At 57.1% G+C, this 26,466-nt stretch overlaps 1 protein-coding gene across 1 annotated transcript; it reads left to right on the top strand.

Annotated features, from left to right (window-relative positions):
* Window positions 1-2,347: 2,347 nt before the first annotated feature.
* HDAC7 (histone deacetylase 7) lies at window positions 2,348-22,308 on the top strand (the record flags this gene model as incomplete). The annotated part of the gene is made up of 23 exons (XM_080360522.1): window positions 2,348-2,497; window positions 3,648-3,738; window positions 6,309-6,420; window positions 7,004-7,119; window positions 7,287-7,409; window positions 8,271-8,380; window positions 9,714-9,912; window positions 10,818-11,026; window positions 11,309-11,518; window positions 12,457-12,682; window positions 13,136-13,269; window positions 14,625-14,745; window positions 14,944-14,993; window positions 16,250-16,357; window positions 17,156-17,211; window positions 17,400-17,487; window positions 18,590-18,709; window positions 19,664-19,761; window positions 19,852-19,970; window positions 20,428-20,561; window positions 20,669-20,753; window positions 21,354-21,492; window positions 22,160-22,308. 23 exons carry the CDS (start codon window positions 2,348-2,350, stop codon window positions 22,203-22,205), a joined length of 2,844 nt encoding a protein of 947 aa, XP_080216648.1. The 3' UTR covers window positions 22,206-22,308.
* Window positions 22,309-26,466: the final 4,158 nt, after the last annotated feature.

The following is a 26,466-nucleotide window of genomic DNA, read 5'->3' as shown; positions in this document are numbered from 1 at the left end:
GGCTGGGAGCTGTCAGAAAATCCCTTTTTCCCACCCCGAAATGTGCTCGTTACAGCCTGTCCTTGTCCGGCTGCCAGCGGCCCGGCACGTCCCGTTAGTAGCGCTGCCTTCATCCCCAGGGGCTTTTCTCCCTCCTCCTCTTCGCTGGGAGGTGGGAACACGCAGGAGGTGACAAGCAGGAGGTGACAGCGCAGCTTATCGCTTGTGCGCTTCAGAATCGCTGATGTTGACCTGAGGCCCTTTGGGGAGGTTTTTGATGGGTCCGGTTCCTGCGAGGAGAGAACCAAGCGCTGCAGCCTCTTGGGGACAAATTGTCACCCCCGGGGAGGACATCGGCCTTTTTGGGACCCCCGGCTTTGTGCAGGAGTCAAAGGGCACATAGAAGACTTGGGGGCTTCCTGCTGGGGGGAACTTCACATTTAGACTCTTGTTTGCTCATAAAAACGCAGCTGGAATGTGCTTATGTGCTTTTTTGGTGCCTGATGCTCAAAGGGGCCTGTGGGGCTCATCCTGCCCATCTCGTGGCATCGACTCAGTGACAACGGGGCACAGGAGCTCGGTGGCTTTTGGGCTGCGGCTGTTAATCTCCTTCAATCTCTGTATCACAGCGGGGCAGGCAGGGCGTAGCAATTAGAGCTAATTAGCCAGAGACAAATTAAATCCTGGGCTGTTATCGGTGAGATGGAGAGAGAACGGGCTAAACCCTGCAATGGGGTTTCCTGGGAACATCAGGTGCTTGTCTGAGCTCGGGGCTGTTTCTGTCCTGGAGAATGGAGCTGGTGCAGGGAAGCGTTTGCCATCATCCAGAGGGGATTTTCCCTGCTTGGGACACACGGAATGTGTAAATGCTGTGTAAGTGCTGTGTAAGTGCTGCGTGATGGGGTGGGAGCTGCAGAGATTCCTCCCGCAACACTGCAGCCGTCAGCACACGCTCCCCGATGCCGTTGGGGTTTGAACTGCGCAGGGTGTGGTTCTCCGTCTGTATAACAACATTTGCATTTGGTTCTGGTGGTGGTTTTTTTGGTTTTGTTGTGTTTTTTTCAATTGAAACTGCTTTGGGAAAACAATTCGCTCTCAGGGTGCAGTTGCCTTATACCCCTTGCAGCATCTTGTGCTGAATTTCCTGCCCACCCGCCCGTTCCCACCCTTGGCCGGGCGCCTTTTCTGCAGGTTTGTCTTCTCTTTGTTGGAGCGACCAGCTCTGCTTTGCGTTGGCCCGTGGCACGTGTGGGGTAAATTAAGCCAGGCTTTGTGAGCCGGTTGGTGGAAATAACCCCCCTGCTGCAGCGGGTGCTCCGTGTTGTCGGTGTCGTTGTGGGGATGGGGGACTGCGATTTGCAAAGGGATTCTCAGCCGCGGTGTCAGGGGCAGCACCTCGGAGACGCCCCAAGGGTGTACGGTTTACAGGATGATCACAGAATCACAGAATGGGCTGGGTTGGAAAAGACCTCAGAGACCATCAAGTCCAACCCTTGGTCCAACTCCAGTCCATTGACTAGATCATGGCACTAAGCGCCATGTCCAATCTCAGTTTAAAAACCTCCAGGACGGTGAGTCCAGCACCTCCCTGGGCAGCCATTCCAATGCCTGACCACTCTCTCTGCACAGAATTGCTTTCTAATCTCCAGCCTCAATTTCCCCTGGCAGAGTTGAAGCCCATGGCCCCTTGTCCTATTGCTGATGCCTGGGAGAAGAGCCCAATCCCCACCTGGCTAGAACTGCCCTTCAGGTGGTTCTAGAGAGTGCTGAGCTCAGCTCTAAGCCTCCTCTTCTCCAGACTAAACAAGCCCAGCTTCCTCAGCCTCTCCCCATAGGGCTTGTGCTCAAGTCCCTTCCCCAGTCTTGTTGCTCTTCTCTGGACCCTCCAGCACTTCAATCTCTTTCCTGAGCTGAGGGGCCCAGAACTGCCCACAATACTGCAGGTGTGGCCTCCCCGGTGCAGAGCACAGGGGAAGGATCACTGCCCTGGTCCTGCTGACCACGCTGGTTTGGATACAGGCCAGGATCCCATTGGCCTTCTTGGCCACCTGGGCACACTGTTGGCTCATGTTGAGCTTCCTGTCTATTAGTCCCCCAGGTCCCTTTCTGCCTGGCTGCTCTCCAGCCACTCTGTGCCCAGCCTGGAGCGCTGATGGAGGCAGCTTTCTGCAGGCAGTCAATGGCATGCAGCAAACCCTTCTCAAAAGCAAGGCACCACTTCATTGGGATGCCCCTGAGCCCCATCCTGATGCTTTCCCTCCTTAGCAGGGTGATGTGAGGCAGCCAGGGACTGAACCGTATCCCCCTTTGTGTCTCCACAGCTGCCGTGACCCCGTGCACCTCCCCGCGGGTGCCCCAGACCGTCCCCATGGACCTGCGCATCGGGCAGCGCGTCGTCAAGCCCGGCTCGGACACGGCTTTGCTGGCTCTGAAGCACACGCAGCAGCTGCAGCACCAGCTCTTCCTCGCCAGCCTGCACCAACAGCAAGTGGAGCAGCTCGCCCATCAGCACGTCAGGGTACGAGGGGATCTGCACCCGCTTTTCTAGTGGCTGTGGGGGGTAATGTGCACTTGGAAGAATTCATTTTGCACCCTTAAATCATGTAGCTCATGGTACTGTGCGTCAGGGTTGGCTTTGCCCAAGCTCCCATCTCTGGCAGGGATTAAGAGGCTGGAAATCCCAACACTAAAATAGGTGAATTCCTTCTTTTCCCTGCACACCACTGTCCCTGCCCCATGTCCTGAACCTCATGTCCGTCTGTCCAGCCCTCCAGGGATGGTGACTCCAGCACTGCCCTGGGCAGCCTGTTCAATGCCCAACAGCCCTTTGGGGAAGAAATTGTTCCCCAGATCCAACCTCACTCTCCTTCTCCATCCCCTCACCAGCTCCGTTCCCTTCTCTGAACTCGCTCCAGCTCCTCAAGCTCTTCCTGTCTGGCTTGGATTTCTCTCCTGTCGTTGCTGCTCATCCTTTGTGCCCCTCGGAGGGTCCCGGCTCCATCTGCTCCATGACCCTTGGGTTGCAGAGGATGCGTTTGAACCCCATCTCCTCCGGACTAAAACCCAGCTTGATCCGCTTCTCCCACCCATGTGCTCTGCCCCCGAGCACCAGCCCGGCTCCCAGCGCCTGTCACGGGCTCTACTGTCCCAGTGTCCTTGTCTTGGAGCCCCGGGGGGATCCCACTGGCCTTAGGCCACACCAAGATGCTGCTGCTGCCACAACGCTTGTGTCCTTAGAGCTGGTTGTGCTTCCTGTGAGATGGGATCATCCCTGAGATCTTCATCTCTGGAAAACACCAAAATCCAAACTTTTAGTATAGTGTTTTATTTTTTCCTCTTTTTAGTCAACCCTATTTTTATTTTTCGGTGAATTACAACATGCCCCGGCTACAGATCTGTCAAAACACGCACGAAAGGCAGCAGGTCGAAACAAACTGGTTTGAGTTTTACGATGTCCCTGGGGAGAGTGTCTCTGGAGACAACGATGCGGCCGCTTCGCCGCGATGAAACAACATGTTCTCGTCGACCAGGGCTGCCCATTGGGTTTCCAAAAATGACATAACGGACGTTTCAGACACGCTCCGTCACCGTGTCGTCGTGCGAGGAGGGGTGAGAGGGCTCTGGGTGGTTCTGAGTACCCTGGTGCTGATGTCCCTGTCCCCTCGCAGGTCACCATGGAGTCCCCACACCGCGAAGCTGAACCGGGGCAGCAGGAGCAGGAGCTGCGACAGATCCTCAATAAGGACAAGAGCAAGCGAAGTAAGAGCCTTGCGTGTCTGCTGAGCGCGCGTCACCACCCGAAGAGCCACGTCCCCAAACCAAGGGGACTCGGCTCACACAGGGATGGAGTTTGGGGTGTCAGAAGGTGGTTCTACCCTTAGCCAGCCCAAGCTCTGCCTTCTCTTGGTCTAAAAGTGTGCGACGGTGTCCGCACCACTGAGCAGCTCTGTCCTGCGCATCAAGCTGAGCCGCAGTGTGTGAGCAGCTCGGTGTCCATGGGGACATCTGGTCCCTCTGGGCAGCAAGTGGCACTTAGCAGCTGGCAAGAGATTTTTTGGGGCCTCCTTGGCCTGGCTGGTGTTTGTCCTTTGTCCTTTTGCGCGGGTGGTCACAATAAATCTCTGTGGTCATCTTGGTTTGTGCCCTGTGGCCACCGCGGTGATGCTGCCCGAGCGCATGGTGCTTGTGGCTGGGTGTGGATTTGCCTCCTGAGCTTGGCAGCTCAGGGCTGGAGCCCCGTGGGGTGGGGAGAGGCTTGGAGGTCCCCCCACGCTGGGCAGAAACGTTTGATAACCCGGTCGGGCTGCGATGTCCCTGCGCCATCTAGTGCCAGTCGCTGCTGGAGCTCTCAGGGAGCTCACGGAGCTTTTGGGTGTGCAGGGCCCTGCGTCACCCCCCGAAATGCAGCTACGGTGGGTGTCGATGTGCTGTGTCCGTCCTGGTGTCCCTGAGCCTCCACCTGCCCGGCCAAGCTGAGCTCTGGTGTTTTCCAGTGCTGTCATAGAATCACTTTGATTGGAAAAGCCCCTCAAGCTCATCGAGTCCACCCGTTCCCCACCCCTGTCCCTGCCCCATGTCCTGAGAACCTCATGTCCGTCTGTCCAGCCCTCCAGGGATGGTGACTCCAGCACTGCCCTGGGCAGCCTGTTCAATGCTCCACAGCCCTTTGGGGAAGGAATTGTTCCGAAATCCAACCTCAACCTCCTTCTCCTCCTTCCCCAGCTCCATTCCCTTCTCAGAACCCGCTCCAGCGCCTCAAGCTCTTGTGAGGCACCCAAAACCCCCGTTTCAAAGTCCCTGAGCTCCCCACAGGCTGCTCTGCCGCAGATTGTGGGGCTGACAGGGATAATTTCAGGGCTCAAAACACAGCGCCAGCCCTTTCCGTGCTGTTCCTGAGCAAACAGCTCCTGCCCATGCGATCTGGTTGGCACGGCTGAGCGCAGCAGCCTACCTGCAGCCTCCTTGTGCAATCCGGGAGTTAATGTACAAATTAATCAAGCAGCTTGTGCTCGGAGGCGCTGGATGCTGGCGGAGGAGCACGGAGCATCCCCATTGTAACCGCAGAGCGTTCCTGACGGAGGGGACGGGTGGGGATGTTACGGGGATCACGGGAGGGGACCCCAATGTGAGGTGGGGACCCCACGGGAGGCTCGCAGCAGCCAGACCTCAGCCCGGGGGATTCGCTGCCACATGTTGAACGTTTGTGGTAAGTCTCGAGCTCTTCTGGAAGAGCACAGCTCCATCGGGAGACATGGGAGTCCCCAAACTGTCCCCTGAAGTGTTTGGAGGTGCTTTCTTTTCCTTGCTGTCCCCGTTCTGGGTGAGGGGACAAGCTGTGTGGCGTCTGCTGGATATTCTCAGTGTGTGACACAGAGCCCCAGGGCGCAGTGTCCCTGGAGAGGCTCCCAAGGGATCCTGGGCACCCGTGGGGGGTTTGTCGCTACTGTGTGAGCCCCGTTGTGCTTTCATCGCCCTTCATCCTGCGGGTGTCAGCTCGTAGCTGTGCTGCCTGGCAGAGGAGACGTTCTCCTGCCCCTCTGCTCTGCCCTGGGGAGACCACACCTGGAATCTTGTGTCCAGCTGTGGCCCCTCAGTTCCAGCAGGACAGGGAACTGCTGGAGAGAGTCCAGCGCAGCCACCAAGATGCTGGAGGGAGTGGAGCATCTCCCGTGTGAGGAAAGGCTGAGGGAGCTGGGGCTCTGGAGCTGGACAAGAGGACACTGAGGGGGGACTCATTCCTGGGGATCAAGATGGAAAGGGGCAGTGTCAGGAGGATGGAGCCAGGCTCTGCTGGTGACAACCAGGGACAGGACAAGGGGCAATGGGTACAAACTGGAACACAGGAGGTTCCACTGAAAGATGAGCAGAAAGTTCTTCCTGGTGAGGGTGGCAGAGCCTGGCCCAGGCTGCCCAGGGGGTTGTGGAGTCGCCTCCTCTGCAGACATTCCAACCCGCCTGGTTCCTGTGTAACCTCATCTGGGTGTTCCTGCTCCATGGGGGGATTGCACTGGATGAGCTTTCCAGGTCCTTTCCAACCCCTGACACTCTGGGATTCTGTGAGATCTGCAGCTGGGACTCGCTGGTGATGTGTGGGACAGTGACACTTCCCCGACCCTCTGGGAACCTCCAGTAGTCCCAGCTGACCTTCCTCTCCCTGAGCCAACCCTGACTTTGATCTTCACGGGGTTTTCTTGGTGTCTTTGCGCTCATAGGGGTCTCCAGCCATCCTGGCGTGACTTGTGGAGCCGTGGGGCCACGCTCAGGTCTGCGGGGCCCTTTGCCGTGCTCTGCGCTGGCTCTCAGCTCAGCGTGCTCTGCTGTCTCTGCAGGTGCTGTGGCCAGCACGGTGGTGAAGCAGAAGCTGGCTGAGGTCATCCTGAAGAAGCAGCAGGCAGCTCTGGAGAGGACCAGCAACCCCAACCCTTCGGCCATGCCGTACAGGTAAAACAAGGGCATCCTCCGGTCTGCCCCGAGCAGAAAAGAATCATAGAACCAATTCAGCTGGAAGAGACCCTCAGGATCATCGAGTCCAACCATAATCTCACCCAACTCCAGCACTAAACCATGTCCCTGAGAACCTCATCTAAACACCTTTTAAACCCCTCCAGGGATGGTGACTCCAACACTGCCCTGGGCAGCCTGTGGTGGCTCTTTATCATGAGCAAGATCTTTTCGGTATCTTCTGCTTCCTGGGCCTTAGAGAGACCATTTAGCTCATGTCTGGTGGGGTGAGGTAGCCTGGTTCCATGTCTACAGGAGGCAGATGAATCTCCCCCCACGTTGTTTTCCTTCACTTTGTTGGACTTATCCAACTCAAGACCTAAAAAGCACCATCAGGCTTCTTGTCTTTAGTTCCCAGACAAGGCAGATCCGGATCCCCGTCTGTAGGGGCTTGTGGCAAGGGACAGGACAAACCTTCGTGGCCACAGGCAGAGCGACTGTCCCATGCCAGGGAAAGGCCAGAGGGTGTCACAGGGATGGCCCGTGGTGGAAAGGTCTCTGACAAGGTGGTTTCTCCCCGTAGGACTCCGGAGCCTCTGGACACCGAGGGCCCGTCCCCTCCGGTGCTCAGCACCTTCCTGCCCCCCGTCCCCAGCACTTCTCTTGACCCCCCGGAGCATTTTCCGCTGCGGAAGACGGGTAAGGCCTTGGGGACAACAGCGTCCCCGTCCCACCGCTTTGCCCTCACTGCCCGCTCGCGGGGGACGGCTGGGGCTGGGAAGGGGGCTGTTCTGGCCCCACAAAGCCAGCCCAGCTTTAGCGATATCAACGATGGGGCTGGGACTAACCCCCTGATCTGCTGGCAGCATCCGAGCCCAACCTGAAGGTGCGATGCAAGCCCAGGAAGTGCCTTGACCGACGCAAGAACCCCCTGACGCGGAAGGAGAGCGCTCCCCCCTCGCTGAAGAGGCGGCCGCCCGAGGCCATCGGTGAGGACGGTGACACCAGGGGGGTTGTTGGGGTGACCTTGGGGCCAGGCTGGAGCTGCTCTGGGCTGTCCAGGATCTGTCTGTGGGCCTCAGCACCCCACCAGTGCCCTGCTGTGGGTACAGCCCCTTGTAGGAGCTCCCTGGATGAATGAGGGGGGAATGTTGCTGCGGTTGCATCTTGCTGCTTTTTGGACCTACAAGGCTGGAAGGGACCAAGAACCCTGAGCGAAGGCGGCTGTCCAGGCTTCCTCACTGTGGTTGTTCCTCCCGCCTGGCTCCATCCCCGCTGTGTCATGCAGCCAACGGGCAGTTTGGCCCTTGGGGGGCACTGAGAAGCTTTTAGAGGGAGGAGAGGCTGTGAGGGCTGGGGCTGTGCAGCCCTTCTCTGGGTTCTTGTACCCATCACCTGTATTTTAGGGCCACAGAAATGATACAAGGCTGGAGCAGCTCTGCTGGGAGGAATGGCTGAGAGAGTTGGGGTGTTCAGCAGGGGAAGAGAAGTTTGGGGAGACCTTAGTGTGGCCTTTCAGTGCTTGAAAGAGGCCTGAAGAAAGATGGGGACAGACTTTTGAGCAGGGCCTGTTGAGATAGGACAAGGGGTGATGGTTTTAAACTAAAAGAGGAGAGATTTGGGCTAGGTAATAAGGATAATGTTGGTCCTGAGGGTGGTGAGAGCCTGGCCCAGGTTGGCCAGAGAGGTGGTGGATGAAGCATCCCTGGAGACATCCCAGGCCAGGCTGGACGGGGCTCTGAGCACCCTGAGCTGCTGCAGATGTCCCTGCTCATGGTGGATAAGGTGACATTTGAAGGTCCCTTCAACCCAAATTATTTTATGCTTCTCTGGTTCTCTCCCTTGTGCAGACTCCTCCCCAAGCAGCAGCAGCACCCCCGTGTCCGGCTGCAGCTCCCCCAACGACAGCCTCCCCACCGAGCATGGGGCCCTCCCCACAGCCCCCGGCATGACCCACGAGGTGAGCTCCGACAGCCCTGCACCCAGAGATCGTGTGGTTTGGGGCTTCCTGACCCCCGGGTTGGGTGCTGATCCCCCCCCTCCCACCCTATGCTCAGGGAAATGTAGCACCCGCCCCTGTGCCCCTCCAGCCCCTGCTGCCCTTTGTCCCACTCTCCCTGCATGGTGGGATGTCCTGTCTGGCTCAGCGCTGCTCCTGATGCACTGTCCTCCGTATCAGTGTGAATTTCTTGTCCCCTAGTGGGACAAGAGCCAGTGTGTGCCCAGGTGGCCAAAAAGCCACCAGCATCCTGGCTGGTCCCAGCACTGGTGTGGCCAGCAGGCCCAGGGCAGTGACCGTCCCTGTGCTGGGACCTGGGGAGGCCAAACCGCCAATCCTGGGGGCAGTTTTGGGCCCCTCATGCCAAGAAAGAGCTTGAGGTGCTGGAGCGAGTGGAGAGAAGGGAACGGAGCTGGTGAGGGGCTGGAGCACAATGTGATGGAGCGGCTGAGGGACCTGGGGGGTTCAGCTGGAGAACAGGAGCTGAGGGGAGACCTTCTGATCTCTGAGCTGCCTGAAAGGAGCTTGGAGCATGGAGGGAGTTGGTCTGTGCTCCCAAGTGACAAAACAAGAGGAAACGGCCTCAAGTTGCGCCCGGGGAGGTTGAGGTTGGATTTAGGAACAATTTCTTCCCCAAAGGGCTGTGGGGCATTGAACAGGCTGCCCAGGGCAGTGCTGGAGTCACCATCCCTGGAGGGCTGGACAGACGGACATGAGGTTCTCAGGACATGGGGCAGTGCCAGGGGTGGAGAACGGTTGGACTCGATGATCCTGAGCGTGTCTTCCAACTAAAACGATTCTATGATTCTATGGAAATGATTCTATGTGCTGTCCCCATGGGTCCCCAGTGTCCCTTGCCCCAGCCCAAGTGTTCTCAGGGCAGCTGGGGCTCAGCCACCCTCTCCTGCCCATTTCCTGCCGAGCTCCCCCGGAGCAGGACACTGATGGACTGTGTTTGGTGCAGACACCCCTGGCCCAGCGCCTGATGCTGCAGGAGAGCTCCCTGGCCCAGTTTGCCCTGCAGAGCGCGGCCTCCCTTCCCGCCATCACGCTGGGATTGCCGGCTACCACTAGCGCCAGGGTAGGTAGCCAGGTTGTAGGGAGCCCCAGGACTGGGCAGAGGGTCCCTGTGGGGCAGGGTGAAGCCCTTTCCTTTGGTTCTGGGGTAATGCCGAGCGTGCGCTGGCTCTGAGCATTCACAGCTGCTGCCGTGGGCATGGGGAGGACACGCCGTCCCCTCCCTGTGCTGTGTCACAGCCCATCGCTAACCCCGTCCTCCTCCTCCTCTCTGCAGGGGGAGGCAGATCGCCGGCCCCTCTCCAGCCTGGCGCACCGAGTGCCCGTGCTGAATGGACCCGTCCTCGCGGGCACGCACTCGCCCATGTTCCTGCCGCCTGGCTTGGAGCAGCACGAGGCCGGGAGCCCTTTGTCCCCCCGGCTCCAGCCCGTCATCATCCTCGAGCCCTCGGTCACCCACGCTCCGCTGGTGGCAGGTAAGTGTCGAGCCCAGGAACATGACATTTCAGCACTGGCTCAGAGCTTTGCTTTATCCATTGCCTTCCCGTGAGCTGGAGCTGAGGGAGTAGCTTTGTCCCATGTAACAAGTGACAGGACAAGAGGAAACGGCCTCAAGTTGCGCCAGGGGAGGTTGAGGTTGGATCTGGGGAGCAATTTCTTCCCAAAGGGCTGTTGGGCATTGAACAGGCTGCCCAGGGCAGTGCTGGAGTCACCATCCCTGGAGGGTTGGACAGACAGAGATGAGGTTCTCAGGACATGGGGCAGGGACAGGGGTGGGGAACGGTTGGACTCGATGATCTTGAGCGTCTCTTCCCTCTGGAGGTGCCTCTGGAGATCCCCCAGTCCAACCTCTGCTAACTCAGGGTCACCGGAGCAGATCACACAGGGTCATGTCCAGGCGGGTTTGAATGTCCCCAGAGGAGGAGACTCCACACCCGCTCTGGGCAGCTTGTTCCAGGGCTCTGGCACCTCAAAGTACGAAAAAAATCCACTTTGACTGTAGCTGGAAGAGAATTGGCTACTTCATGCTCATTCCTGGCTCCATCTCTCCCTGCTCTGTGACACCAATAGAGGATGAAGCTGAGCAGGGGCTGAGATGACTGAGGTCAGGCAGATCCTGTCCCCAGAGCCCCGTGGGCTGTGTGATGCCAAAGCAATAGGGACAGAAGGATGTGAGCCATAAAGACATAGCCCACCCATCCTACCCTGCCAGATATTGGGCTCTGGGGCTGGATCACGGTCATTTCTGGGGCTGTCAGGAGACGGTCTGTGCGGGTGCAACCAGTGGCTGCTTGCGTGGTGTGGACCGAGAACTGTGCAGGGTGTCACGTCTGCCCAGCGGACAATGCCACCCCTCACCTGTCCCTCCTGTCCCCTCCAGTGCCAGGTCTGGGGACCGTCCCCTTCTCCTTCGCCCCCTCGCTCATCTCGGCAGAGCGCTTGTCGCTCCCGGGCCACCACAAACCCCTGGGCAGGACCCGCTCGGAGCCGCTGCCCCAGAACCCCAAGGCCATCCAGCAGCAACTGGTGTACCAGCAGCATCACACCCAATTCCTGGAGCGGCTCAAGCAGCAGACGCATCTGGGCAAGGTAAGTCATGGGCACCCAGAATCAGGATGTGAGGCTGCGGGTGACAGATGCTGCAAGGGCGCAGGGTGACGTCCCTCCTGCTGGTGGCAAGTCCCAGATGTCCATGGCCAAGCCACATGAGATGCTGCCTCACCAGACCTGCAGCAGCAATCTGCTCCGCTTCCTTGGCTCCCGCATCCCTTGTGCTCCTTCCCCGAGATGTCCCACCACCCCCATGACCCTCTCAGCCCGTCCTGTCTCCTGCCACCTCCCTCCGCTCATTTGTGACCCCTCCGGCCGCAGCGCATGGCTAAATCCAGCGAGAAGCCCCGTCTGCGGCAGATCCCGTCCTCGGAGGACATGGAGGCCGAGGGGGCGCTCCCGGAGGCCGGGGCTGAGAGCAGCGACTCGGCGAGGACACGCGTGGAGCCGCCACGGCCGGGGAGCGGCGTGAAGGAGCCCGAGAGGACGCAGAAGCTGATGCAGCCTCAGGAGGAGCTTGTGCTGCAGCAGGTACCGAGGGCTGCAGAGCCTGGGGAGGATGCGGGCTGCCAGTTGGAGCTGCCCTGTCCCTTCTGGCCACAAGGAGCCGGCATGTGCCCAGGTGGCCAAAATGGCCAAGGACAAGAGCTGCAGCCACTCCTGCTGTCAGCAAGGCTGGGCATCATCCCCAGATTGATGGATATCGTCCCCAGATTGCTGGATATCGTCCCCAGATTGCTGGATATCATCCCCCAATTGCTGATTATCATCCCCAAATTGCTGGGTATCATCCCCACATTGCTGGGAGCAATCCCAACATTGCTGGGAGCATCCCCACATTGCTGGTTATCATTCCCAAATTGCTAGATATCATCCCCCAATTGCTGCATATCATCTCCAAATTGCTGGGTACCAGCCCCAAATTGCTGGGAGCATCCCCAGATAGATGGATATCCTCCTGAGATTCCTGGATATCATCTCCAAATTGCTGGGTACCATCCCCAAATTGCTGGGAGCATCCCCAGATAGATGGATATCATCCTGAGCTTGCTGGATATCATCTCAAAATTGCTGGATGCCATCCCCAGATTTCTAGATATCATCCCCACATTGCTGGACATCATCCCTCAGTTGCTGGATATCATCTCCAAATTGCTGGGTACCATCCCCACATTGCTGGATATCACCCTCCAGTTGCTGGATACTGTCCCCAAATTGCTGGATACTGTCCCCACATTGCTGGGCCAATAGTGGGGCTGCACAGCACTGCGGGACCAAACCAGCAGAGAGCAGCAGATGCTCCATGACGCATCGCAGCTCCTCCAAACCCCCTCCCAGCCCCCCAGCACGGAGGAGGCTGTCGAATCCGGACCCTGGGAGGGTGCCCAGCACAGGGGTCCCTTCCCCGGGCCGGGGGATGCTGCTCTGGTGCCTTCATCCACGTGCTCATCCTCACCTCTCTCCATCAGGCCTATCTCTGGGATTCCTACCAGCGTGTGCAGCAGCAGCTCCTCAAGCGACAGCCCTTGGCCGACCCCCCCATGGTCCCCACCATCCACGTGGGGCACAGACCCCTCTCCAGGGCCCAGTCATCTCCTGCCACCGCCACCATCTCCCTTCCTGCCCAGGACACGGCCTCCAAGACGCTTTCCCTGCCCGTGCAGGAGCAGCCAGCCAAGCAGCACTTCACCACAGGTACGGTCCTTCGTGTGGGACTGTCACAGCTGGGCTGGGGACAAGAGCTGGGCGGGAGGTGACAATGCCCAGGGGCAGCTTAGCATCAGTCTCAGTCACTCCTGGACTGATAAATGCTTGGGAGTGCTCTGGTTGGATGCAAAAAGAGCAGAGCGAGCCATGAGGAGCCCTTCTCCTTATCTAAGGTGGCTTTTCCAAGAGGATTTGCCCATCTGACCCCTTGGCTGCCATCCTGGTCCAGTGATGCTGGCGAGGTTCATCTCTCTTACATATCCATGGGAGGTCGGGACAGAGGCTCCTGTGGTTTGAGGAAGGCGTTTCAGTCCAACCAAATCATTCCAGATGTTAAAAGTCTCAGCCAGCCCCTGAAAAGGAGCTGAATTAGGGTCAGAAGTGTCAAGCGCTGGGTGTCCGGTCCTGTCTCGGCCCAGCAGGTCTCTGTGTGCGTTGCAGGGCTGGTTTACGACTCGGTGATGCTCAAACACCAGTGCTCGTGCGGCGACAACAGCAATCACCCGGAGCACGCGGGCAGGATCCAGAGCATCTGGTCGCGGCTGCAGGAGCGGGGGCTGCGCAGCCAGTGCGAAGTGAGTGGGGGATGCTGGGGCGGGCAGATCTCATGGTGCGATGGGGAATCCTGCTCCCACCTCCATCCCTCTTCTCAGTCTCATTATCCAGAGGGCTTGGACTTGTCCTTTGCTGGCAGTGCTAAGTCGGAGTATGCTGATCCGACCATCTCCAGCTTGGGATGGCAGCTGGAAGCTGCTCCAGTGGCAGATGAGAGTATCACAGGAGGGTTTGGGTTGAAGGGACCTTCAAATGTCACCTTAACCCCCCTTGCCATGAGCAGGGACATCTTCAGCAGCTCAGGGTGCTCAGAGCCCCGTCCAGCCTGGCCTGGGATGTCTCCAGGGATGCTTCATCCACCACCTCTCTGGCCAACCTGGGCCAGGCTCTCACCACCCTCAGGGCCAACAATTCCTTCCTCATGTCCAGCCTGAATGGTTAAACACAGGGGTGCAGGGAGAGGAGGGACCCTGCTGAAACAGGGTGGGGTTTTGTCAGCTGAGGGAACACCAGTCAGTCTGTTAGAAACCTTGCCCTGTGCTGACTGGGCTGACTGGTCCACATAGGGACCAGGTAGGAATGTGATGCTGCAGTTTCCTGCTTGATCTCTGCCTGAACATGAGGGACCCTCAAGTTCAAACCCAATGCAAGAAGTAGGTTCCTCAAGTTCAAACCCAATGCAAGAAGTAGGGTCTTCAAACCTAGTGCAAGAAGTAGGGTCCTCAAGTTCAAACCTAGTGCAAGAAGTAGGGTCCTCAAGTTCAAACCCAATGCAAGAAGTAGGGTCCTCAAGTTCAAACCCAATGCAAGAAGTAGGGTCCTCAAATTCAAACCCAGTGCAAGAAGTAGGGTCTTCAAACCTAGTGCAAGAAGTAGGGTCCTCAAGTTCAAACCTAGTGCAAGAAGTAGGGTCCTCAAGTTCAAACCCAATGCAAGAAGTAGGGTGCTCAAGTTCAAACCTAGTGCAAGAAGTAGGGTCCTCAAGTTCAAACCCAATGCAAGAAGTAGGGTCCTCAAGTTCAAACCCAATGCAAGAAGTAGGGTCCTCAAGTTCAAACCCAATGCAAGAAGTAGGGTCCTCAAGTTCAAACTCAGTGCAAGAAGTAGGGTCCTCAAGTTCAAACCCAATGCAAGAAGTAGGGTCCTCAAGTTCAAACCCAGTGCAAGAAGTAGGGTCCTCAAGTTCAAACCCAATGCAAGAAGTAGGGTCCTCAAGTTCAAACCCAGTGCAAGAATGGGGTGCTCAGCCTTACAGCTGCCTCCGTGGCTGTGGTGACACATGGCGTGGCTGTGCTGGTACATGGGGACGTGCCACATCCACCCAGGGAGGCCGAGGGTGGCAGAGCAGCTCAGTCACAGCCCCTCTGTGCCGCAGTGTCTGCGGGGACGCAAAGCCACCCTGGAAGAGCTGCAGTGCGTCCACACCGAGCGCCACGTCTTCCTCTACGGCACCAACCCCCTCAACCGCCTCAAACTGGACAACGGGAAGCTGGCGGGTGAGTCCCCAACTGTGTCCTCACCTCTGCATATCCCTGCCCGCACACCCACACCGGGTCCTGGGGCACCCTCAGCCCTGGGGACCCCTGCAAGTAGCTCTCTGGGGACTGGATTGGCCAAACCTCCCTCCTGGTACCGCTGTGAGCTCCCCTGTCCCACCATCCCCACGTTCTCAGCTCCGTCTCCTCTCTTCACAGGGATCCTGTCGCAGCGGATGTTCGTCATGCTGTCCTGCGGAGGGGTGGGGGTAAGTGCTCCAGCTCTGCTTTGGCTGGTTTCATAGAATCTAGAATCACAGAGTAGTTTGGGTTGAAGGGACCTTCAACTGTCACCTTATCAACCCCCTGTCCCATGAGCAGGGACATCTTCAGCAGCTCAGGGTGCTCAGAGCCCTGTCCAGCCTGGCCTGGGGTGTCTCCAGGGATGGTTCATCCACCACCTCTGAGCATCTCTGGTTTTGGACGGGCTTGTTCTTTCTGAACCCTCGTGGGTTTGAGTGGAGAAGGAGCTCCCGAAGCCTGTGCTTGGGCAGGCTGAGGTGGGGACACTCCATCTGCGGGCAAGATGTCCTTGTACCAGAGCTTCCCCCTGTCCTCGGGACAGTCCTGAGCATCACACCCCTGAAAGAGGGTCACAGAATCACAGAGTGGTTGGGGTTGGAAGGGAGATCTCTGGAGATCATCCAGGATCCTTCGTGCCTCCTTATTCCAGGGGACCCAGCACCCAAAGCCCATCACAGCGATTTCTAACAGCCCGAGGTGTTAGAGGGGGCACCACGGCTGGCAGAAGCCGTGGTCCCTATTAAGGGAGGGCAGCGGTGTCACAGGGACAGCATCTCACCACCTCCATGCAGACACGTCCGTGGCCTCTCCTTTCCCAGCTTGCAGCTCTGGTTTCTCTCCATTCACTGCGTTCTCCTCTTCTCCTCTCTCCCCTGTCTCTGTCCTTCTCTCTCTCTTGCAGGACGGGTCTCACTCCATTGCCTTCCTGCTGCCTCTTCTGGTTCTTCTCCTCTCCTTGCCCCCGCTGCTGGGCACCAGCTCTTCTCAGCCCCGTTTGCATCTACTTTCCCCGCTCTGCTCCCCCTCCCTGCCCTCCTCTGGCCCGCGCCCCGAAGGCTGGGGGGGGTCCGGAGCTGCCCCAACCATGGGCTTTGACTTTGGCTCACACACACGGACTTGATCAGAAGAGACTTGAGTTTTCCGGCTCTGGCTCGGCCCTTGACGTGATCCTGATCAAACCAAGATGTTGGGTTAAACAATAAAATAAGATAAAGAAGGTAATGAGCGTTTTCGCACTCACTCCTTCCAGCCCCCCGGGTGCAGGGGGAGATGCTCCATGTGGGGCTGGGGCTGACGGACGAGCTGCCGGGGAACTCGCCCCGTTGCGCGTGAGGTGGCCCACGGTGCCCTGGATGGGACTTCAGCCCCCAGCCCCAAACATGGGCCACATGGCGAGACGTCCTGTGCCCCGTCCCCGTGTGACTGGTCCCCTTGCTCGTAGGTGGACAGCGATACCATCTGGAACGAGCTGCACTCCTCCAACGCTGCGCGCTGGGCCGCCGGCAGCGTCACCGAGCTGGCCTTCAAGGTGGCCACCAGGGAGCTGAAGGTAGGGTACCAAAACCACAGCAAGAGAAAACGGGGGGAAAAGTAGAGATAGACAACTCGGCAGGAAAAACCTGGGCAGAATACACATCATAACTTTGTGTTCTAAATACAGATTTCCAGTTCTTTTCAGCGCAACTGGTCACGCAGCCTTTCCAGAGGTGAAGTCTCTGCTTCACTTATTACCAATAACATAATAAAACCAACAAACCAAGGAATGCGAGGAGAAAACAGATAATGCGACGCTACTTTCTAAGCAGACTTTTCCCATCGTTCACGGATCAGAAAGCAAAAACAAAGCATAGAAAAACTACACATACTAATACAGCAGATTTCATATATTACTACAAACCTCAGTGTATTGAAGAAACATGCATATTCGTTTTAAAAAATGGGTGTGTATACACACACAATTAGAGATATATATATATATATACATATATACACACACATACATATATATATACACACATACATATATATATACACACACATACATATATATATACACACACATACATATATGTATCTCTCCATATAGTGGCAGCAGTGGAATTTGTGTACCAGTTTACATGGGTATTATTTGTGTAAAAGTATATACGTATTTGATCTTGTTATTCAATATACGACCTCTGGATAGTCAATGAGACACTCAAGTACACCTGCACGTACCTGCTGATCCCTCTGTGAGCTCACCTGTTGTATTATTCAGCACTTGAGAGGCTATGGCCTCTTAAAGGGGACCCCCCTGCTTCACCCGGGGACAGCAGCTCTGATCACTCCCCTTCTCTTCTGTCCCCAGAACGGTTTTGCTGTGGTGCGGCCACCCGGACATCACGCGGATCCTTCCACTGCCATGTAAGGGCCCTTCCTGAGCTGCGGGCTCTGAAAACCCCCAAAAAGCAGTTTATTGCCTTAAAATCACTGATTGCTCCAGACTGACCTCCCCAGGACCCACCGCTGTCTGGGCCGAAGGGAGATGGGAGGACATGGGTTGGGTGGCAGGGCTGTGAGCCCCAAGGGCTCTAACCGCTCCCTCTTTGCAGGGGATTCTGCTTCTTTAACTCGGTGGCCATCGCTGCCAGGCAGCTGCAGCAGAAAGGGAAGCTCGGCAAGATCCTCATCGTGGACTGGGTGAGTTCCCCGGCTCCTCCCCGCTCTGCTTTGGAGCTGGATGGGGAGCAGCAAACCCGCCTTTGGGCTGGGACCCCCCCGGCTGTCAGGATGGGGGAGCAGGAGCAGATCCTGGGACGGGTGACCCTGGAGCAGGGGAGAGATCCGGCTGCATTCAGCTCCCTTAGGCTGTTAAATCACCCAGAAACTGTAAGACTGTTGGGAGGGAGTGTTGACCTGCTGGATGGCAGGAGGCTCTGCAGAGGGATCTGGAGAGACTGGAACAATGGGCTGATTCCAATGGGATGAAGTTCAACAAGGGCAAGTGTCGGGTGCTGCACTTTGGTCACAACAGCCCCCTGCAGCGCTCCAGGCTGGGCACAGAGTGGCTGCAGAGCAGCCAGGCAGAAAGGGACCTGGGGGACTAATGGACAGGAAGCTCAACACGAGCCAACAGTGTGCCCAGGTGGCCAAGAAGGCCAATGGGATCCTGGCCTGTATCCAAACCAGCGTGGTCAGCAGGACCAGGGCAGTGATCCTTCCCCTGTGCTCTGCACTGGGGAGGCCACACCTGCAGTATTGTGGGCAGTTCTGGGCCCCTCAGCTCAGGAAAGAGATTGAGGTGCTGGAGGGTCCAGAGAAGAGCAACAAGACTGGGGAAGGGACTTGAGCACAAGCCCTATGGGGAGAGGCTGAGGGAGCTGGGCTTGTTTAGTCTGGAGAAGAGGAGGCTTAGAGCTGAGCTCAGCACTCTCTAGAACTACCTGAAGGGCAGTTCTAGCCAGGTGGGGATTGGTCTCTTCTCCCAGGCATCAGCAATAGGACAAGGGGCCATGGGCTTCAACTCTGCCAGGGGAAATTGAGGCTGGAGATTAGAAAGCAATTCTGTGCAGAGAGAGTGGTCAGGCATTGGAATGGCTGCCCAGGGAGGTGCTGGACTCACCGTCCTGGAGGTTTTTAAACTGAGATTGGCCATGGTGCTTAGTGCCATGATCTAGTCAATGGACTGGAGTTGGACCAAGGGTTGGACAGGATGGTTTCTGAGGGCTCTTCCAACCCAGTCCATTCTGTGATTCTGTGATTCTGTGAAAACAGAGCGTTTTCCCAATTTCTCTCCCTCCAGGACGTTCACCACGGCAACGGGACTCAGCAGATCTTCTACAGAGACCCCGACGTTCTCTACATCTCTTTGCATCGTCACGATGATGGCAACTTCTTCCCCGGCAGCGGGGCCGCCGACGAGGTACAAAGACAGGCTGCGAGGTCCACGGGGACACCGGGTGACGGTGACAGAGCAGGGCACAAACCTTTGAGCAGCGGCTGAGGTTGTGTTGGTGCCTTGTGGGCTCATTTCCCATCGATGCCCCATCCTGTCTGGTTCACCCCCTCGCTGCAGAGCCCGCGGGGATGGTGACCGATGGCTGTGAGGTCTGGGAAGTGTCAGGACATCCCCGTGTTGTCCCTAAACGAGGTTCTTTACCCAGCATGCACGCTAATTCTGCACACGGAGATGCTGACTTTATTATAGAGTTGTCCGAGTCTGGATGCCGCATCAAACCAGCATCTCGGTGATACCAAAGTCTCGATCATTTATACAAAATCCAATCAGTATATACCCGCCCTCAGGGCAGTTCTGTATGGCTGGTCGGTTACAGTATTTGCATACAAGGTATATAACATTGGTTTTACTGCACAAGCTCAGTGAGTAGGGGTCTTCTGGAGGCAGGCAGCCTTTAGCAAGGAGCTGTGTTTTGCTATTAAAATGATTAATTCATTAAATCAAATGTAAAAATTGAAATTTTATTAAAAAATAAAGAGTAAAGTTGACTGCAGGTCAAGCACATCCACAAAATTTGGCACCAATCACTAGATAATCAACAGTCCGCGGTTGACTTCTCAATTCTGGGATAGGTTTTGTTCTACGATTGAAAGGTCGTTACTCCCAGACATCTCATCTGTTATTAGGCTGATATTAACTCTCTGGTAGGGCTCATGCTCGGGGCTTTCGGCCCATTTAGCAACACCCACAGCTCCTCAGCTTTGCAAACCCCAGGGGTCCCGCGGCACCGGGCAGGGGGTCGAGGACACTCAGTGCTCCCTCCCCAGAGCCCGGCAGCGATAGAGCCGCTCCAGCCACTGTCCCGGTGTCCCCGTGGGTCACATCCAGCCTCTCACCGCTGTCCTGGATCTCTCACAGGTTGGTTCTGGCCCTGGTGAGGGATTTAATGTCAACGTAGCCTGGACCGGAGGGCTCGACCCCCCCATGGGTGACCCGGAGTATCTGGCTGCTTTCAGGTACTGTTCCTCGTGTTCCTGCCCGTCTCCTCTTTCTCTCGGTGTCAGGCCGAGCCAGCACGTAAAACCTCTTATTTCTCGCCCCTGCAGGACGGTGGTGATGCCGATCGCACACGAATTCTCGCCCGATGTGGTGCTGGTGTCGGCCGGCTTTGACGCAGCTGACGGTCACCCCCCGCCCCTGGGCGGCTACAAAGTCTCTGCTAAATGTAAGGAGGTGGAACCAGCACTGGTGGCTCAGGGGGGGTCGTTCCCACCGCCCACCCACACTGATACCATGGTGTAGGGGTGGCAGATACCCAGGGAGCCGAGGAGGATCATAGGATCATGGAATCATGGAGTAGTTTGGGTTGAAGGGACCTTCAAATGTCACCTTATCCACCATGAGCAGGGACATCTGCAGCAGCTCAGGGTGCTCAGAGCCCTGTCCAGCCTGGCCTGGGGTGTCTCCAGGGATGCTTCAGACACCACCTCTCTGGCCAACCTGGGCCAGGCTCTCACCACCCTCAGGGCCTTTTATTCAGCCTGAATCTCCCTCTTTTCGTTTAAAACCATCTCCCCTTGTCCCATCACGAGATCTTTGGGGTTGTACCAGCAGCAAGTGCCGAGGCCCCAGCGTTTTGGGCAGGGAGGGTGACAACCGTCCTTTGGGCTTTCCCCCTCCAGGCTTTGGCTACATGACGAAGCAGCTGATGAGTCTGGCTGGTGGAGCCGTTGTCCTCGCGCTGGAAGGTGGCCATGACCTTACGGCCATCTGCGACGCATCCGAGGCCTGCGTGTCGGCCTTGCTGGGAAACGAGGTGAGCGCTGGGGCCAGCGGGTGGCGGCCGCGGGGCTGTAGCGGTGCTGTGAGCCAGGCCCTGGGCACAGCTCCCTCCTGCTGACCCCCGCTGTCCTCCTTCGGCAGCTGGAGCCTCTCCCAGAAGAAAGCATGAGGCAGAAACCCAACCCCAACGCCGTGCGCTCCTTGGAAACGGTGATCCAGGTCCAGAGTGAGTGTCTCAGCGCTGGGGGCTCTGTTAAGTAGAATTAGAGAATCAGAATCATTTTGGTTGGGAAAGACCCTCAGGCTCATGGAGTCCAACCACCCCACCCCAGCACTGCCCCATGTCCTGAGAACCTCATGTCCGTCTGTCCAGCCCTCCAGGGATGGTGACTCCAGCACTGCCCTGGGCAGCCTGTTCAATGCCCCACAGCCCTTTGGGGAAGAAATTGTTCCCAGATCCAACCTCAACCTCCCCTGGCGCAACTTGAGGCCGTTTCCTCTGCTCCTGGCGCTTGTTCCTGGGGAGCAGAGCCCGACCCCCCCTGGCTCCAAGCTCCTTTCAGGCAGTTCAGAGATCAGAAGCTCTCCCCTCAGCTCCTGTTCTCCACACTAAACATGAAAGGGCCACGTGTTGGCATTTTCTTCCCTCTCCAATAATCCCCATGACTTCCATGGGGACATCTGGCATTCAGGACCCCACTGGAGCCCTTCTTCATCCTCCTCCTCAGGGGAGGGTGATACCCATGTGTGCATTCACTGCCAGGGAAGCCTGGAGACCTGGGACGATCTCTATCCTGGCAGCTCCCAAGTTTTTCTTCTCCTGCAGGTAAATACTGGGTGGCCGTGCAGCGCTTTGCTTCCAAGCTGGGCTGCTCCTTCCTGGAGGCTCAGCACCACGAGGCAGAAGAGGTGGAGACAGTCACAGCCTTGGCCTCCCTCTCGGTGGCCGTGATGGTGGAGAAAAGGTGATGCTGTCCATCATAGAATCATAGAAGGGTTTGGGTTGAAGGGACCTTCAAATGTAACCTTATGCCATGAGCAGGGACATCTTCAGCAGCTCAGGGTGCTCAGAGCCCCGTCCAGCCTGGCCTGGGATGTCTCCAGGGATGCTTCATCCACCACCTCTCTGGGCACCTCTCATTGATCCTGGGAGTTCGAGCGCCCTGTTTGCTGGGTGCCAGGAGGGTGGCAGCAAAGAAAGGCCGTGTCACAGCCGGATGAGCTCCTGGGAGGTCAGGACAGGCCTGGCTTAAGCAGGTCTAGAGGTGTGGGAGATAGAATTACAGAATCATTTTGATTGGAAAAGCCCCTCAAGCTCATCAAGTCCAACCGTTAACCCAACCTTGGTACTGCTCCATGTCCTGAGAACCCCATGTCCGTCTGTCTAACCCTCCAGGGATGGTGACTCCAGCACTGCCCTGGGCAGCCTGTTCAATGCCCCACAGCCCTTTGGGGAAGAAATCACCCCAAATTTCCAACCTCAACCTCCCCTGGTGCAATGTAGGTCTCAATGGAGCAGGAAGCACTGGGAGGCTCCTTGTGTAGGTGCTGGACTTTGCTTTGATGCTGAGGGGACACATTGTGTCCCACAGGTCTCCTCCCCCTCTCATGTGTTGTATTTCCCCATTTCAGGCCACAGGACGAGCCGATGGAAGAAGAGGAGCCCATGAACCAGTGACGAGCAGTGATTCTCTGCTCCGCTGCTTCCAGGACACGGCTGGACTCTGCTGAGCCCAGCGCTCGCTCTTCATCCCTGGCTTCCCATTTGCCACGTCATCCTCACTCCCCGAGTCACGGTCCTGAAACGGCCGGACCAGAGCTGCCACCTCTGCAGGTCTCCCAGCGGGGACGTTCCTGCGGCCACCTGCAAGGTGTCCTCCTGCTCAGGACCGATGGAGAACCATGAACTCCTCTGCACAGCGTGGCTGCGCAAACCCAGCCCGTGCCTGCCATCAGTCCCCAACGGGCGGGACCTCACACCCCTTTGGGGACACACGGGAGAGGCCTCTGCACCCCTCGACCTGCTCTTCTCCTGGGACCTTCCTCACCTGGGGAAGGTGGTGGGTGTTGGGATGGACATTGCAGGCGGTTCAAGCCACCCAGAGCTCCTCGCCAGCCTTTGAGCAGCAGTTTTGCCTGGGGGGGACACTCTGTGTCTTGTGTCCTGCCTCCCCTTCCTCTGGTGGGACACAAAGTGACATGGGCTGTGACCTCGTTGTGCACGAGGAAGGTTCGGATTGTTGTGACCGGTGCCCACAGCCGGGGAAGAGCGAGTGCTGGAGCGTCCGCAGCGCCCAGGATGGCACCCGGGGGACGTCCGAACCACTGACCCTGGTGCGGGGCTCTGATTTGCACTATACACACTTGCCGTGCGCTAACGTGAACCGTCGCGCTCGTCGTCCCGTGGGGACATCGGGGACAAGCGCCTCTTCGCGTGGACTTACCGAGGTGCCTTGAGTCCTTTCGCCACCCGCTGCCCTGAGGATCTGGATGGTGTCGACCCCTGTGATCCCCAAAGCAGGGACGCCCCAGCTGTCTTCCAGCCCCCCATCCTGCAGCTGCACCCCCAGCACCCCAACAGGCTCCTCTTCTCTATCAGAGCTCAAATGGAGTCCCGTCACCCTCAGATTTGGGACACCCCAGCGCCTGTCTTGGGCCACCCTGGGGTGACAGCGGCAGAGTGAACCCCCCCAAAATGAGGTGTCCCTCTCGATTTGCCTTTGTCCCATCTCACACTGCATCGTGTGGCTCGTTGCTCCACGAGCCCGTCCCCGTGTCGCCCCATGAGGACACGTCCCCGCCGGGGTGTCGCAGTGCGGGGCTTTGGGGACAGCTGGGCTGGGGAGGAGGGGACAGACGGGGCGCTGGGCCCTGGGGGTCGGGGGGTGGCCGAGTCGCTGCCGCAGGCACAGGGGGGAGATTTTGTAAAAAAATGAATAAAAAATATCAAAGAAGGAGAAATCAAAAGAAAAAAGGACGGACCTTGGAAGAATGAACCATTTCTGTGGCTCCCAGCGCCCAGGGGGACACAGGGACCGGGGAGGGCGCGGGATCCTTTGTGAGCGGGTGACACCACCGTAGCCCCCGTGGCTTCGCCCTCGCACCCAGGGCTGGGGCAGCCGCGCTTGTCCTGTGCTGCGGTGGGGACCCTGCAGGAGGGGGTGTCACACTGCGGTGGGACAGCCTGGGCAGGAAGGGGTTAAAAGGCCCCCCACCCCCCCCCCCCCGCCCCCAAACCTCTTATCCAGAGCCTGACTTGGAGGGTGCTGTCCCCTCCTGTGGCTCTATCCCTCTATCCTGTGGGTGTCCCCCACCCAGGGTGGGCTCTGGGGTGGTGGGACAGACCCGTCACCAAGGGGCACTGGGGTGTTTCTGGTGTCCCCAAACCGGCGCCGGTCACCACCCCTTCCCCAGTGCCCACCCCTGCAGCCCCTGTCCCCCCGTCCCTCTGCCTCAGTTTCCCTCCCCAGCCCAGTCCCAACCCCAGCCCAGTTCTCCCAGTGGGTTGGTGCCATTCAGGAGCTGTGCTGGCGCAAAGGAGCCCAAAGCTCCATGTTTGTGCCTCAGTTTCCCTCTGGGTGACCGTGGGAGCTGTTATTGCCTTAAATCAGGGGAAATGCCCCCAAAAATACTTATTTCCTCACATAACTTCTTCAGCATTTAACATTTTCAGGTTTCCTCTGGGCAAGATACCAAAGGTAAAAAAAACCCAACATTGTGATTAATTAAGCTCATTAATGGAAGGGCTGGCCCATCCCAGCCTGGCTGGGAGCTCCCTGATGAGCATCACCCAATCTGGGCTGGTGGCCCCAATATCCCCACCCTGCACCCCCCGTGTGGTGGGTCACCCAACCTGAATCCCCAGGCAGCCCCTTGGCTCCCCTGTGTCACCCCCCCTGTGGCCAATGTCCCCAACAGCTCCCAGGATGTGCCACTTGCAGCTTCAACCCTGGAGATGGAACCAAATGCTACGTTGGTGAGACGTGGGTGTTCGTGACATAATTGGGGTTTGTTCTAGCAAAAATGATGTGTTTGCTTGCAAGGGTCCCCCCCTCCCTGGGGAGGGTGACACCTCTTTGTCCACAGGTCCCCCACAAACACTCATTTTAATGGAATATGCCCAGTGGGGCGGCTGGAGGAGGTGATGGGGTCCCCATGGGTGCAGGGATGGGTGGGGGTGTCACTTCGTGGGTGCTCCCCCAGCATCTGGGTTAGAGCACAAGTGTGATGGAGCGGCTGAGGGACTTGGGGGGTTCAGCTGGAGAACAGGAGCTGAGGGGAGACCTTCTGATCTCTGAACTGCCTGAAAGGAGCTTGGAGCATGGAGGGGGTTGGTCTGTGCTCCCAAGTGATAAAACAAGAGGAAACGGCCTCAAGTTGCACCAGGGGAGGTTGAGGTTGGATTTAGGAACAATTTCTTCCCCAAAGGGCTGTGGGGCATTGAACAGGCTGCCCAGGGCAGTGCTGGAGTCACCATCCCTGGAGGGCTGGACAGACGGACATGAGGTTCTCAAGACAACCCAAGCCCAGTTGGGTTAATAGTTGGACTCAAAGGTCTTTTCCAACCAAAATGGTTCTATGGAGGGAGGAACCTCACCAAGCTCTGAAGAGCAGAACATCAGGCACATTGTCCCACCATGATCATCTCCAGCTCCAGGAGCTCTCGCCGCAGCCGTCCCTGCGTCCATCCCCAAACGTCCCAACTGAGCACCCTCCATTTGGGAAATGGAGACCAGGACCCCACAAACAGGCACCGGGACCCCAAACATCACTCGCTTGTCCCAGCTGATGGTGAAGGTTGTTGGGGTGGCAGGAAAAGCCACGTGGCATCATGGCCGAGGGACACCCAGTGTCATGTTGGGGGTCTGGCCTTCAGGATGGGGTTTGCTGAGGGTTTACTGCAAAACCCATGGAGGTTTGAAGGGCCAGAACATCTCTATATCCATCCCTCCTTGCCCCAAACACCATTCCTCCAAAATTCACTGTGTCTGTGATAATAGTAACAATTATCATGACTGTGAGAGTCAAAAAGCCCTTGGTTCAAACCATTGTTCCTCCCTCAGGGCTGACATTTCACTCATTTTTATATAAATCAATATAAATACATAGATAGATAGATAGATGATAGATAGATAGATAAAGATTCAACCAAATATTACTTTAAAATAATTTTTAAAAATATACTTAAAAAAAAATAGCATTGGAAACCTGACCCTAGAAAGAGGCATTTTCTCTTTATTTTTAAAGCACATTTTATTTTTTTGGAAGGAAATTAGTGTTTCTAAAGGAGGTTTAATTACTGATGCGGTTCACGAATCCCTCTGCAACCCCTTTTTGAACAGAACCTTTATTTGGCTTAGCACATTCAGATCTTTTTCCAGGCTGTGCTCAGCTCCCCAGAGCATGAAATCCACTTCTGGTATAGATAATAATTGAGGATTTTATATGAAAATGTAGCCTGAGCCTTGCTGCCGCTTCTCGTTGGATTCTCCGGTGTCTAATTAAGCCTGAGCACTAATTGAAACTCAGCTGTTGAGTCACTTATAACACTTCTCTCCCACGCGGGTCGTTTTCGGTTGCGCGCTGTCGCAGCCTCGCTTATAGGGACTTCCCCCCCCCGCTTTCTGTGCTGTAATAAGCAAAAATACCTGATTCTCCACCCAATTTGAATAGAACCCTCGGAGCGGCGGCGCCGATGGCGGGCGCGGGGTGGATGGGTGGCAGCAGCATTTCCTTGGGAAACAAATGGATGGAACACTGGAAAACTCCCCGTTGGCTTTATTGGGATTGTCCGGACACCCCGACATCCCTTTGTCACCCCCCAGTATCCTCCCAACTCCTTCTCACCCCCGAAAGAACTTGAATCCCCCTGGAATTACCCCAAACTGCCCCATTCTCGCGGGCTCTGCGTAACGTCTCCAGCCTTATTTTCTAATGAT

The sequence above is a fragment of the Nesoenas mayeri genome (genome assembly GCF_963082525.1).
Source record: "Nesoenas mayeri genome assembly, chromosome: 28".
Lineage (NCBI taxonomy): Eukaryota > Metazoa > Chordata > Aves > Columbiformes > Columbidae > Nesoenas > Nesoenas mayeri.
The sequence above is the reverse complement of the archived record's forward strand: the minus strand, read 5'-3'. Positions and strand labels throughout refer to the sequence as shown.